Below are 12,732 nucleotides of genomic sequence, written 5' to 3' on the forward strand. Positions count from 1 at the left end.
GGAGTCAGAACGCGTCTCCTTCCTGAGTGGTATGACGGCTGCGTGGTCCCATGGTGTTTATACTTGCGTACTATTGTTTGTACAGATGAACGTGATACCTTCAGGCATTTAGAAATTGCTCCCAAGGATGAACCAGACTTGTGGAGGTCTAGATTTGTTTTCTGAAGTATTGGCCTCACGGCCTTCGTCAGAGCTTTTGAGTTATTTAAAAATTAGCACCCTTATGTAGACCAAGCCCCACCACATCCGTTCCACTCATCGAATGGGGTTGGAGTCGAGGAAAAACACATTTTCTACCATATATCACAATATGCATTTCATAAATATTAGAATAAAGTGTGTACATAACCTATTAAACACATCTGTAAAACCACAATGAGGACATCGACCTACCAAGAAAGTTTTCATAAATCATTGTGTTCAGCAAAAGAAAAACGTAGATTAATCTGAAATAGGGGCAAATTTCATGTTCACGTTCACAACATAACATACATAGGCATTTCATCATTAAGACCTTTAGGAACTAATGTCTGGAGGGTGAAAATCCCAAGACATTCTCTTTTACTAGTATTATGAATATCACTCCCCTGTCTGATATCTTAACTTTCTCTATGCCACAAAATCTAAAGGTAGAAATGTCATGCTTCAGGTCATTAAAATGTACTGCGACTGGATAATCCCTGTCGTTTCTTCTGTATGAACTTTTATCTTCACTAATTCTCTGTTTGAGAGAGCGAGAGGTTTTACCAACATAGCACAGCCCACATGGACATTTAATGATGTCGATAACATGGGTGTTGGAGCACGTAATAATGTCATTTATTTGGAACTGTTTTCCTGTGTGTGGGTGGCAGAAATATTCAAACTGCACGCAACCTCTGCATTTATAGCTACCATTCAGAAGAGAGCGTAAAAAAGCCTGGCTGATTCTATTTTGTGGCTGGCAGTTGGCATGATCCTATTTATCGCGTAAATTGCGACCTCCCCTATATACAATAAGTGGTGAATTTTTTAATTCAGCCAGCTGGATCCGATGATGAAATATGCCAGTGTTTCTTGACAGCATCTCAAACTTTTCGTGAGTTCAAAGTATATGTAGTTGTGAACATTAAGGATTGTTCTTTAGCTTTTAGCAGGTCTTTTTTGTTGCAGTTCATCTCGTGTTTCCCCCAATGCCAAATTAAGAGCTTCATCCACACAGTGTGGAGAGTAGCCTCTTCTTAGAATCCTAGTGTGCATCTCCGCTTCTTTTTCTAGATAGTCCTCTATGGAGTGGTGTGTATACGGCGCAGTCTGAAAAACTGGCTTCTTGGAAGTCCTCTCTTTAATGGCTCCGGATGGAAGCTGTCCCCCTGTAATAGAGTATTTCTGTCCATTTTTTTTCTATATAGAGTTGTAAACAGGGTTCCATTTGATTTCTCAATCCACATATTGAGGTAATGAACACGTTTAGTGTCACATTCAATAGTGAATTTGAGATTGGGGTTAATGTCATTGAGTAATGCCATAAAGTCTGACAGCTCTTTTTCTGTTCCTTCCCATATGCAAAAAATGTTGTCAATATATCGATACCACTTCAAGACTTTTATCAAAAATTAATTTTAGTTTTCATTATTAACAAAAAGTTCCTCAAAATGACCCACATATAGGTTAGCATAGCTTGGAGCGAATGTGGAGCCCATCGACGTTCCATTCGTTTGGAGGTAGAATTCATCATCAAACCTGAAGGAGTTATACGTCAAAACATATTCATCCAGCTGTAGAATAAAGTTTTTTGGTGGGTATTTGTTAGTATGTCGGTCTCTCAAATAGTGAGCTAGGACTGCCAGCTGGTGTATAGACTCGACATCTGTGACCAAACAAGTCTTCTGTTAAACCCGTTATTGGTGAGATCTTGTTTAGATCTTGATCTTGTTTAAGTCGATAGTCTTTCACACATGTCAATGCTTGCACATGAGATTTAATTAGAATCTACGAAGTTCGACAATGGCTCTAGCATTGAGCATATAACAACCTCTGATCTGCCTGGATAATTGCCTTGTGTTTTAGGTTTGTGTAATTTTGGTAAAATGTACAGGCATGGACGTATGCCACATTTGCAGCAAATGTATTCAGGTTTTGAGATCAGGTTGTTTAATAGGGCTCCAGATTAGAGCATATATCTGAGCTTCTCAACCGGACCTTGTTCAACTGGCTCTGTGTTTGAGCATGGCTTGATCAATGTATTTTTATTTAACCTTTATTTCATCAAGGAGTCATACTGAGACCAAGGTCTCTTTTTACAGATGAGTTACAGAACAAAATATACAAATAAAAAGTCATAAACAGACATTTATCAGTAAAAAGGTCCTCAATCAGTGTTCTGAATTGGCCTGGAGGCACCAAAACATCACATTTCACTACATTTTGAAGTGTTTTCCACCAATAAGGTGCAAAAAAACTAAAAGCTGATTTACCTAAAACTCAGTAGGGACCAAAGGAATTTCCAGAGTTAGCCATCCCTGAGACCAGGTGTGAAAACTCCTATGTCTAAAGTTTAGTAGTGATGTTAGGTAAAGTGGGACTTTTTGTAAAAGGGCTTTATAAAAAATGTATAAATAGCAATGTATCAACCTACGTGACCTCAGAGGGCAAACCAACTTTCTGGTAGCGAATGCAAAATGAGTGCTAAAACTGTCACCCGTAATTAAGCGCAGTGCCCTATGATAAACGGCATCTAACGGCTTTAATGAAGTAGAAGCTGCGTTCATATAGAGGATGTAGCCATAATCTAGGACCGATAGGAACGCCGACATTCCTAATCTGCTTTCTACTATTTATCGAGAGGCAGGACCTATTTCTATAGAAGAAGCCCGTTTTTATTCTCAGCTTAACTCCTCAATAGGCTTTTTAAAAGACACCTTTTCATCTGTCCAGTTGCTCAGATACTTGAAAGCAGGGACACGATCAATATGGACACCAACCAAAGTACATATGCTTAAATCATGAGTTATTTTTATGCGCTCTAGAGAACATGTACTTAGTTTTACCTGCATTCAATACTAATTTCAGGTCAATAGAATTATTTTGTTGTACAATGAAGACCGACTGTAGTTCAGATGGAGCTTGGTCAACTGTGGGGGAAATAGCATACACAACAGTATCATTAGCATACAATTGCGAGCTACAATTTTTTTTTACGGACAAGATAATATTGTTAATGTAAACAGTAAAAAAAAATACAGGACCCAAAATTGACCCCTGGGGGACACCTATCATAATATCCAAGAATCCTGATTTAACACCATCAGTAGATCCACATTGAGTTATATGTCATCAAATTTTTTAACCAGTTTTTTAACCAGTTTTTTAACCACATGCAGCCTGGTCAAGGCCAATTGAGGAAAGCCTCTGAATTAGCAGTGTGTGATCAACCATATCAAAAGGTCCATGAAGAGGGCAGCACAATGTTGCTTTTTATCCATGCAAGTAACCACATTTGTACTAGGGATGCCGCAGAGATAGTGCTATGACCTTGTCTAAACTCGACTGATGTACATTTAGAATACATTTCAAAGATCAGAAAGATCTTAGCTGAGAATTAATCAAGGATTCTAATATTTTAGCTAGGAATGTTAGGGTGATTTTAATTATTATTATTTTTAAATGTATTTGGGTCACAATGGTCACCACTTTTGTGATGGGGTAGTGGGCCGGCTTCCAAACCTGGGGATAGTACTAGATATAATCGTCAGCTCAAAAATATGGGTTAATGATTCAGCAGTCGGGGGGAAATTGGATCAAGCATTTCATCTAGCACAGCAGATGGTGAATCTGTTTTCATTTCAGCAATTTACTATGAGTTGACGTGTTAACCGTTGAGAGGCTGGTAGATGGAAGAGCAGTCGATTTGACTGTCAAAAGCCGCTGTTTCTCTCAAATAAAAAGCCGGCAGAGATAAAATTATTTTTAAACGTCACTTATCCCCTTCTCAGTTATGCCAGTGTCAGACAACTTGCTTAAGCAGGTAAGAAGAGGATCACCAGCAGTCCAAGAGATCTTAAACAGTAGCTTGATTTAGCTTCTTTTTTTTTTCTTCTTTTTTTTTAGATAGTACATATGTTTCTCAATTGTCTGAAAATGTTTTCCTTGCTTTGACCCAGGCCTGATATCTCATCTGAACGAGCTCAGATCTAACCCTTGGCATTCTTTGGAGCTATCATTCACTCTGAATTCTTTCAAAGGGTGGTGTTTTTCTGTCAAAAATATTTCCTAAATTCACCAAACTTGCTTTGCAGAAACAGGCTCATTCATCGAGGGAGTTTTACTTCTAATTAATTCAAAGGCATTATATTTCCATGCTTTCAATTGTGTAAGATGGTTGAACTCATTAATTGGATCATATCTTACTGGTAAATATACAGTGCATTCAGAAAGTATTCAGACCTCTTGACTTTTGCCTCATTTTGTTACGTTACAGCCTTATTCTAAAATGAATGAATTTTCACATTTACATAAGTATTCAGACCCTTTAATCAGTACTTTGTTGAAGCACCTTTGGCAGCGATTACAGCATCAAGTCTTCTTGGGTATGACGCTACAAGCTTGACACACCTGTATTTGGGGAGTTTCTCCCATTCTTCTCTGCATATCCCCTCAAGCTCTGTCAGGTTGGATGCGGAGCGTAGCTGCACCGCTCTTTTCAGGTCTCTCCAGAGATGTTCGATCGGGTTCAAGTCTGGGGTCTGGCTGGGCCACTCAAGGACATTCAGGACTTTGCTCTGTTCATCTTTCCCTCGATCCGGACTTGTCTCCCAGTCCCTTGTTTCCCAGTCCCCAGAGCATGATGCTGTCACCACAATGCTTCACCGTAGGGAGGGTGCCAGGTTTCCTCCAAATGTGACGCTTGGCATTCAGGCCAAATAGTTCAATCTTGGTTTCATCAGACCAGAGACTTTTTTTTCATGGTTGGAGAGTCCTTTAGGTGTCTTTTGGCAAACTCAAAGAGGACTGTCACATGCCTTTTTACTGAGGAGTGGCTTCCTTCTGGCCACTCTACCATAAAGGCCTGATTTGGTGGAGTGCTGCCGAGATGGTTGTCCTTCTGGAAAGTGCTCCCATCTCCACAGAGGAACTCTGGATCTCTGTCAGAGTGACCATCGGAAGAGTCTTGGTGGTACAAAACTTCTTCCATTTAAGAATGTTGAAGGCCACTGTGTTCTTGGAAATGTTTTGGTACCCTTCCCCAGATCTGTTCCTCAACAAAATCCTGTCTCAGCTCTATGGATAATTCCTTCAACCTCATGGCTTGGTTTCTGATCTGATCTTAAATTTTTTATTTAACCCATTGTAGAATAAGGCTGTAACGTAACAAAATGTGGAAATGGTGAAGATCTATGAAAAAGTTAACGACATGTTTAAATGAAGTCTATTTCTCTGTCCAAGGTCCTTAACGTGAACATTGATAGGCCCTGCCCTACTGTGATCTCCAGACAACAGCTCTGTCCAGTGTGCTAACCCCAATAGTTTGATTTAAGATGAATGGACTGTCACTTGGTTGATGTAAATCCAAATTAGTTGTCTGATTGTTAGTGCTGCCTTATTGAATATCGGCTTTATATTTCAAAATGAAATTTAATTGAATCTCTTAACGTTGATAGAGAAATATAATGCTTCGACTGTTAGGTCGATTACATTTTTTTTTGTAATTAGTCATTTTTGTTATTACTACCTTTTATTGAATGTAGACCTTATTTTTCTAAATGAATTTGAATTGAATCTCTGAAGAAAAAATAAACTCACTGCTGTTGTTCATCACTTTGTTTTTTCAAGTTCACATGTCGACCCCGTGGCCTTCATTTCACACATTGAACCCTGATCCCCCTGCATTTACCCAAGGGCATGTAAATGTCGATAAAAAAAAAAAAAAAAGTATTATTATTTTTATTTTTTTCCCCTCCTATCAATACACGCAACATGACCGCAGGTCCACCTGTCACTTGAGCAGCATTGTCCGCTCTAGCTAACTTCTAACTTTCCATGGGTGTGCCTGTCCCAGGAATCCGCTGAAACCTCAGATGTCTCTGAAGAGCAGGCTCTGCAGCTCATCTGTAAGATCCTGCGTGTCTCCTGGAAGGAGCAGGACAGAGATGTCATCTTTCTCCCCTCGCTTGCCGCAGAGTTCCACCAGAGCAGCCCCAAAGACGGTAGGGCAAAGATGCAGGAAATTTGATATGATTTTCTTGAATTGTATAGCTTTTTGCAGAAAAGTCCTAGATTAGTGCTTTAGGATATTGGCATCTGAATGCAATAGCTGTAAAAAAAAAAAATGTATCTCCTCTAACCCAATGTTTCTGTTGAAATTTGAAGAAAATATTTGTATTAAATTGAAATGCGAATAGTTTTTTTGTCTCATGTATACTATTGTACATTGTACTGCAATGACAAGTCACAAATGAAGTGTGTGTGCTATTTCTCTTCCTCCTCCCAGTCTACTCTGACTTCAAAGACCTGATTGGCCAGATCCTGATGGAGGTTCTCATGATGTCCAGCATGTCGCACATCCACAATCCCTTCGCCAGCCTGACTGCCACGTCCCAGCCTATTGCTGCTGCCAAATCTCCCGACCGCCACCTGACGCTGGTTCAGCTCTCTAGCCAGGGCGGCAGTCCCATGGCCACCTGTGCAAGCTCATTTGGGGCCAGCTCTCTGTCCAGGCAAGTATGCCCCAATGACCCCACAACTAGCCCCCAGTCCTGGGTAAATACAGTAGGACTGTGTCCCAAATGGCATTCTATTCGCTATAGAGCTCCCCTACTTTTGACTAGCTCCCATAGAGCTATAGAGCTTTTAACCCATCCAGGATGACCTCTCCATCTCTACCCACCTCCACACATCCAATGGTAGCCCCAAGTCCCCCTACCATGGCCAACCCCTCTAGGCTCTCTCTCTCCGCACTCCTGCCCGTCTCCCAGCGCTACCGGCCCTACTCTGTCACCTCTCCCTGCGGGCTCTCCACCGCCCCTTGCCCCACTCTGGCCAACCTCCCTGGGTTTTCCTCCGTCCCTGGCCCTGTTCCTGCATGTTTCCCAGTACTGCCCATCGCCCTGTCCCAGGCCCCAGCCCCAAGACTACCAACCACCCCCCAGTCGGTTCTCCTTCCCTCCCCCAGTCCTCGCCCGCCCAGCTCCATGCCCCTCTCTCTGCTGCCCACCTCGCCCAGAGCAGCTGCCCGACAAGCTGCCCGGATCCCGTCTAGGTACTTCCTCAACCACCTGTGTGCAACAAGCTACCTTCCTAAAACATTAATCCTCCTCCAGCCTCCGCTGCACACGATATACCCCCCCCCCCCCCCCCCAACACAATTGGATTAGAGTATGAACTGAAAAGCTTGCTCTGTAGATTGAAATGTGGTTGCAAACGCTGTCAAATGAAATGAGAAGTAAAGCCCTTTTCCACCAAGTTAGAATTTAAATGTACTCTCTTGTGCTGCATGCCACTTCCTGAAATGTGCCACTAGACACTTGGGATGTGTCCCAATTGGCACGCTATTTACTATATAGTTCCCTACTTTTGACCAGGGCCCATTGCGAATACGGTATGGTGCCATTTTGGATAAAGCTTTTGTTTGGTGGGTGATACTAGTCTCTTGGGGCATCCTTCCAAATCTCATCTGGTACTAATATAACACCTGGCCTGAGTGCCTCTTATGTCTGTGGTGTAAGAAAAGCACGTTTAGCAAGCTTGTGTATTGCTACATGATGGGCTACTTGTGTAGGCCTATTGCATAAATTAATATGGGTGTTTTCCCAGACACAGATTAAGCCTAGCCCTGGACAAAAAAGCAACTCAAATGGAAAATAAATTTCTATGTAGTTTTTCCATTGAGTTGCTTTTTTGTCCAGGACTAGGTTTAATCTCTGTCTGGGGAAGAAGTCAGAGTAAAGGTTTACATATAATTCCCACCCACAAACCTTAAATTCTCTGATTAGAACAATTTACAATCGCTGTCATAAAAAAATAGTGTGTATGTGTAAGTAAAATGCTCCGTGTTTGGTCAGTTGGGACAATGGCCCAGTTCTGACGAATAAACACTTGGAGCTGGAACAGTGTCATTGAGAAACCAGGAGAAAGACCCTTTATTTTGCTTGCAAATGCATTGCTTGTCCTGCATGTTTTTTGTGTGAAACATAGCTTTGGTTCTCTTTGACTATGGTGGCCGTAGGAGCCTATGTGTCCTTGTATCTTCATATACAGTGCCCTGCAAAAGTATTAGGCCCCCTTGAACTTTGCGACCTTTTGCCACATTTCAGGCTTCAAACATAAAGATATAAAACTGTATTTTTTTGTGAAGAATCAACAACAAGTGGGACACAATCATGAACTGGAACGACATTTATTGGATATTTCAAACTTTTTTAACAAATCAAAAACTGAAAAATTGGGCGTGCAAAATTATTCAGCCCCCTTAAGTTAATACTTTGTAGCGCCACCTTTTGCTGCGATTACAGCTGTAAGTCGCTTGGGGTATGTCTCTATCAGTTTTGCACAGCGAGAGGCTGAATTTTTTTCCCATTCCTCCTTGCAAAACAGCTCGAGCTCAGTGAGGTTGGATGGAGAGCATTTGTGAACAGCAGTTTTCAGTTCTTTCCACAGATTCTCGATTGGATTCAGGTCTGGACTTTGACTTGGCCATTCTAACACCTGGATATGTTTATTTTTGAACCATTCCATTGTAGATTTTGCTTTATGTTTTGGATCATTGTCTTGTTGGAAGACAAATCTTCGTCCCAGTCTCAGGTCTTTTGCAGACTCCATCAGGTTTTCTTCCAGAATGGTCCTGTATTTGGCTCCATCCATCTTCCCATCAATTTTAACCATCTTCCCTGTCCCTGCTGAAGAAAAGCAGGCCCAAACCATGATGCTGACACCACCATGTTTGACAGTGGGGATGGTGTGTTCAGCTGTGTTGCTTTTACGCCAAACATAACGTTTTGCATTGTTACCAAAAAGTTCAATTTTGGTTTCATCTGACCAGAGCACCTTCTTCCACATGTTTGGTGTGTCTCCCAGGTGGCTTGTGGCAAACTTTAAACAACACTTTTTATGGATATCTTTAAGAAATGGCTTTCTTCTTGCCACTCTTCCATAAAGGCCAGATTTGTGCAATATACGACTGATTGTTGTCCTATGGACAGAGTCTCCCACCTCAGCTGTAGATCTCTGCAGTTCATCCAGAGTGATCATGGGCCTCTTGACTGCATATCTGATCAGAATATTATCGCTTGCACAGTGCTCCTTGGGATGTTTAAAGCTTGGGAAATCTTTTTGTATCCAAATCCGGCTTTAAACTTCTTCACAACAGTATCTCGGACCTGCCTGGTGTGTTCCTTGTTCTTCAATGATGCTCTCTGCGCTTTTGACGGACCTCTGAGACTATCACAGTGCAGGTGCATTAATACGGAGACTTGATTACACACAGGTGGATTGTATTTATCATGATTAGTCATTTAGGTCAACATTGGATCATTCAGAGATCCTCACTGAACTTCTGGAGAGAGTTTGCTGCACTGAAAGTAAAGGGGCTGAATAATTTAGCACGCCCAATTTTTCAGTTTTTGATTTGTTAAAAAAGTTTGAAATATCCAATAAATGTCGTTCCAATTCATGATTGTGTCCCACTTGTTTTTGATTCTTCACAAAAAAATACAGTTTTATATCTTTATGTTTGAAGCCTGAAATGTGGCAAAAGGTCGCAAAGTTCAAGGGGGCCGAATACTTTCGCAAGGCACTGTATGTTGATGGACATGGAATTAGGTCAGCACTAGGGGAGTAGTCTGGTGTTCTATTCCACAGTGAATCACAATCAGGGTTCAGCTGAAGTCCGAGAGACGGTGTGCTAGTCATATCACTTCCTTCCTATGTCCTTTCCTCAGTGCTACCCTCTTCCTTCCCAACCTTCTTCCTTCCCAACCTTACCCTCTCTCTTATATATGACCTGTGTGTCTCAACTGTCCATCAAATCCCATCCCTCTCCTTTCTGTTCTTCGCCCTCTCTGACATGTCTCAGGACGGCAGCGACGAAGAGGATGAGCAGGAGGAGGATTTTGTTTCAGTTTGGGTCCAGGTATACACCGCTGCACGGCCTGTGTGTTCAGTAGACTCACCGGCAGGTAGGCCTGTACCCTAACTGCCCTAAACTCTCTCCTGGCCCTTTTACACTAAGTCTGAATTTGTCCTGGTAGGTAACCTAAACTGGGACATGATTAAACCACCTGACCGAGTCCTAAAGCAATGGGACTCCCTAAATCTTTCTCAGATTATTACCAATCCCACAAGGTATGACTCCAAGCACCCAGAAAAGGCTACTGTCCTCAACGTTATCCTCACAAATAATCCTGATAGGTATCAGTCTGGTGTTTTCTGTAATGACCTTAGTGATCACTGTTTTACAGCGTGTGTTCGTAATGGCTGCTCAGTGAAACGACCTGTCCTGATTTGTCATAGACGCTTGCTAAACAACTTTAATGAGCAAGCCTTCCTTCATGAACTGGCCTCTGTAAAATGGTATAGAATCAGCTTGATCCCTTCCGTCGAAGACGCTTGGACCTTCTTTTTTTCAGTGGTATTGTTAACACGCCCCCATAAAGAAAATTAGAATTAAAAACAAGTTCAGCCCCTGGTTCGGCCGTGATCTTGCAGAGTTACTCCACCTCAGGAATTGCATTTTGCGACATGCTCGGCACACACATACTCAGGCTTACTGGCTCTCGTTCAGGCTAATGAGAAATAAGTGCACTCCAAGTTAGTTACTTTAAGGAGTAAGTCAGGATTCCTGTTTGACTCAGCCATGCCTCCTTGCCCCTCCCAACATTTCCTCATCTCCCACCCCTTCTAATGCAACTAGCCCCAATGCTTCTCCCTCTTTCCCCCTGCCCCGCTACAAAGTTTCTCCCTGCAGGCGGTCACTGAGTCCAAGGTGCTGAAGGAGCTCCTGAAACTTGACCCTGGGTCAGATGGTTTAGACCCTTCTTTAAGGTTGCTGCCCATATCATCGCCTATCACCAAACCTTTAACCTCTCTCTCCTTTCTGGAGAGGTTTTACATTGTTTTTTTAATCCCAGCTCCCTTCCCCACAGGAGGCCTTTTGCCTTTTTGGTAGACCGTCATTGTAAATAAGAATTTGTTGTTAACGGACTTGCCTAGATAAGTAAATAAAATATTTAAACGGCATGCTTCAGCAGTGTGACAAGCCTAGCCGCTAACCACTGCGTCTCAAATGGCACCCAATTCCCTACTTAGTGCACTAATTTTGACCAGAACCCAAGGTCCCTGGCAAAATGTAGTACACTATATAGGTATTAGATGCCCTTTGGGACGTAACCAGCGTTAAACCACTGCAGGCCAGCTGCCGCAGGAACAGGTTGAGAAATGTCGAGACTGTAAACACTTGCAGATTTGACGGGCCTCGGCTGTATTTGAAGCTCAACCTTAGAACTAGTTTATTTCAGAACAGATTGAGGCAGGGTGCTCAGCTTTGTTGTCTGAATTGCAGTTAAGTAAACAACAAAAAAGATTGACTAGGCTAGCACTGCAGTTAGTAGCCTGATATCAGGTACTCAAGCACTAGGATCCTGAAGGCCTTGGAAATAATCAGCACGAGTTTGGCCCAGGATTGTAATTTCCCAGTGAATTAGCCCTGTCATGTACTGTAGCTCAGATGACCAATTTCTGTAGCTCTCGGATCAAATTTGTGATTTGTGGAAAGGATCCAAAGTTTAGACCTGTCTGTCAAGACCAGGCAAATAAGCCTTGAAGTGCATGTCCAAGACACCGTTTAATCTTTCTGCAAACAATATTCAGATCAAAGACGACAACGGGTTTGATCTTGTCTTCTAATGGTGTCTGTCTGCTGCAAATGCTGCTTGCTGCAGCCCGGATAAACAATCTGCTGGATTGAAAGTGAAAGTTCTCAACCAATATCACAAGACAATCAGTTCTCTGTTCTGTGCATTCAAGTCTCTGCTAGAAATCTGTCAAGCACCCTTTGGCTGAATAATTATCCCCAATATCCCTGCAGTCACTAAAAAGTTAGATTTCTGCGGTATTGGCAGAACATTTGTTGCAATACGTGTGCAACGCAGCCCTGGTATCTCCTAGCGATAGCTTGTCACAACCTGTATAAATGATTTATTTTATTTTAATGTCTGCAACTGTAGATAACATGACTAACTGTATAGCCAGAGGTTTGTGTTGGTGTGAAGATGCTCACAGGTTACCCACCAGTGTGTCTTCTGAAACCGACCACTAGCAATGCATTAGCATAGACACCTGTGAACCCTTGTGGTCAATGGATATCTCTGTAGAATCCATGACGTGTATTGTGTTCATTAGGCACCAAATGGAAGGAAATGAACTGAAAATGGACTGAAACATACCCGGAGGGAGCAAGCGACACATGGAGTTGAACCAAAATAAATGCAAAAGGTTTTCCGTTGCGTGCCCTATTAAACACAACATTTTGTGAAATCGAAGAGTTAAGTTAGTTAGATTTCAAACTCAAGAATTGTGGATTAAAAATGCTGAAACACTACGCTGCAGTACTGTAGCTAACGTTGGACATTTCTTTCAGGAGAACCTGAAAGGTCGCTTATTTACCACATTTGTCCACGCGACTTGTTTCTTATGGTGCCCTGGTTCTGCGCCTGTCGTACTGTTAAATGTAATGACTTTGTCTCCCTCTGTTTTACTCTC

The 12,732-nt window shown here is 42.1% G+C and overlaps 1 protein-coding gene across 10 annotated transcripts in view; it reads left to right on the forward strand.

The window, feature by feature from the left end:
* The window catches only part of LOC110491883 (ubiquitin conjugation factor E4 B), a 99,369-nt gene that overhangs the window by 25,756 nt on the left and 60,881 nt on the right, over positions 1–12,732 (forward strand). For all 10 annotated transcript variants that reach the window (XM_036946775.2, XM_036946774.2, XM_036946776.2 and 7 more), the window contains 2 exons: positions 6,038–6,185; positions 6,470–6,695. In XM_036946775.2, the coding sequence (XP_036802670.1) occupies positions 6,038–6,185; positions 6,470–6,695 (374 nt within the window). The remainder of the gene's footprint in view (positions 1–6,037; positions 6,186–6,469; positions 6,696–12,732) is intronic.

Source organism: Oncorhynchus mykiss, chromosome 16, assembly GCF_057628025.1.
Source record: "Oncorhynchus mykiss isolate SJ-2025 chromosome 16, ASM5762802v1, whole genome shotgun sequence".
Lineage (NCBI taxonomy): Eukaryota > Metazoa > Chordata > Actinopteri > Salmoniformes > Salmonidae > Oncorhynchus > Oncorhynchus mykiss.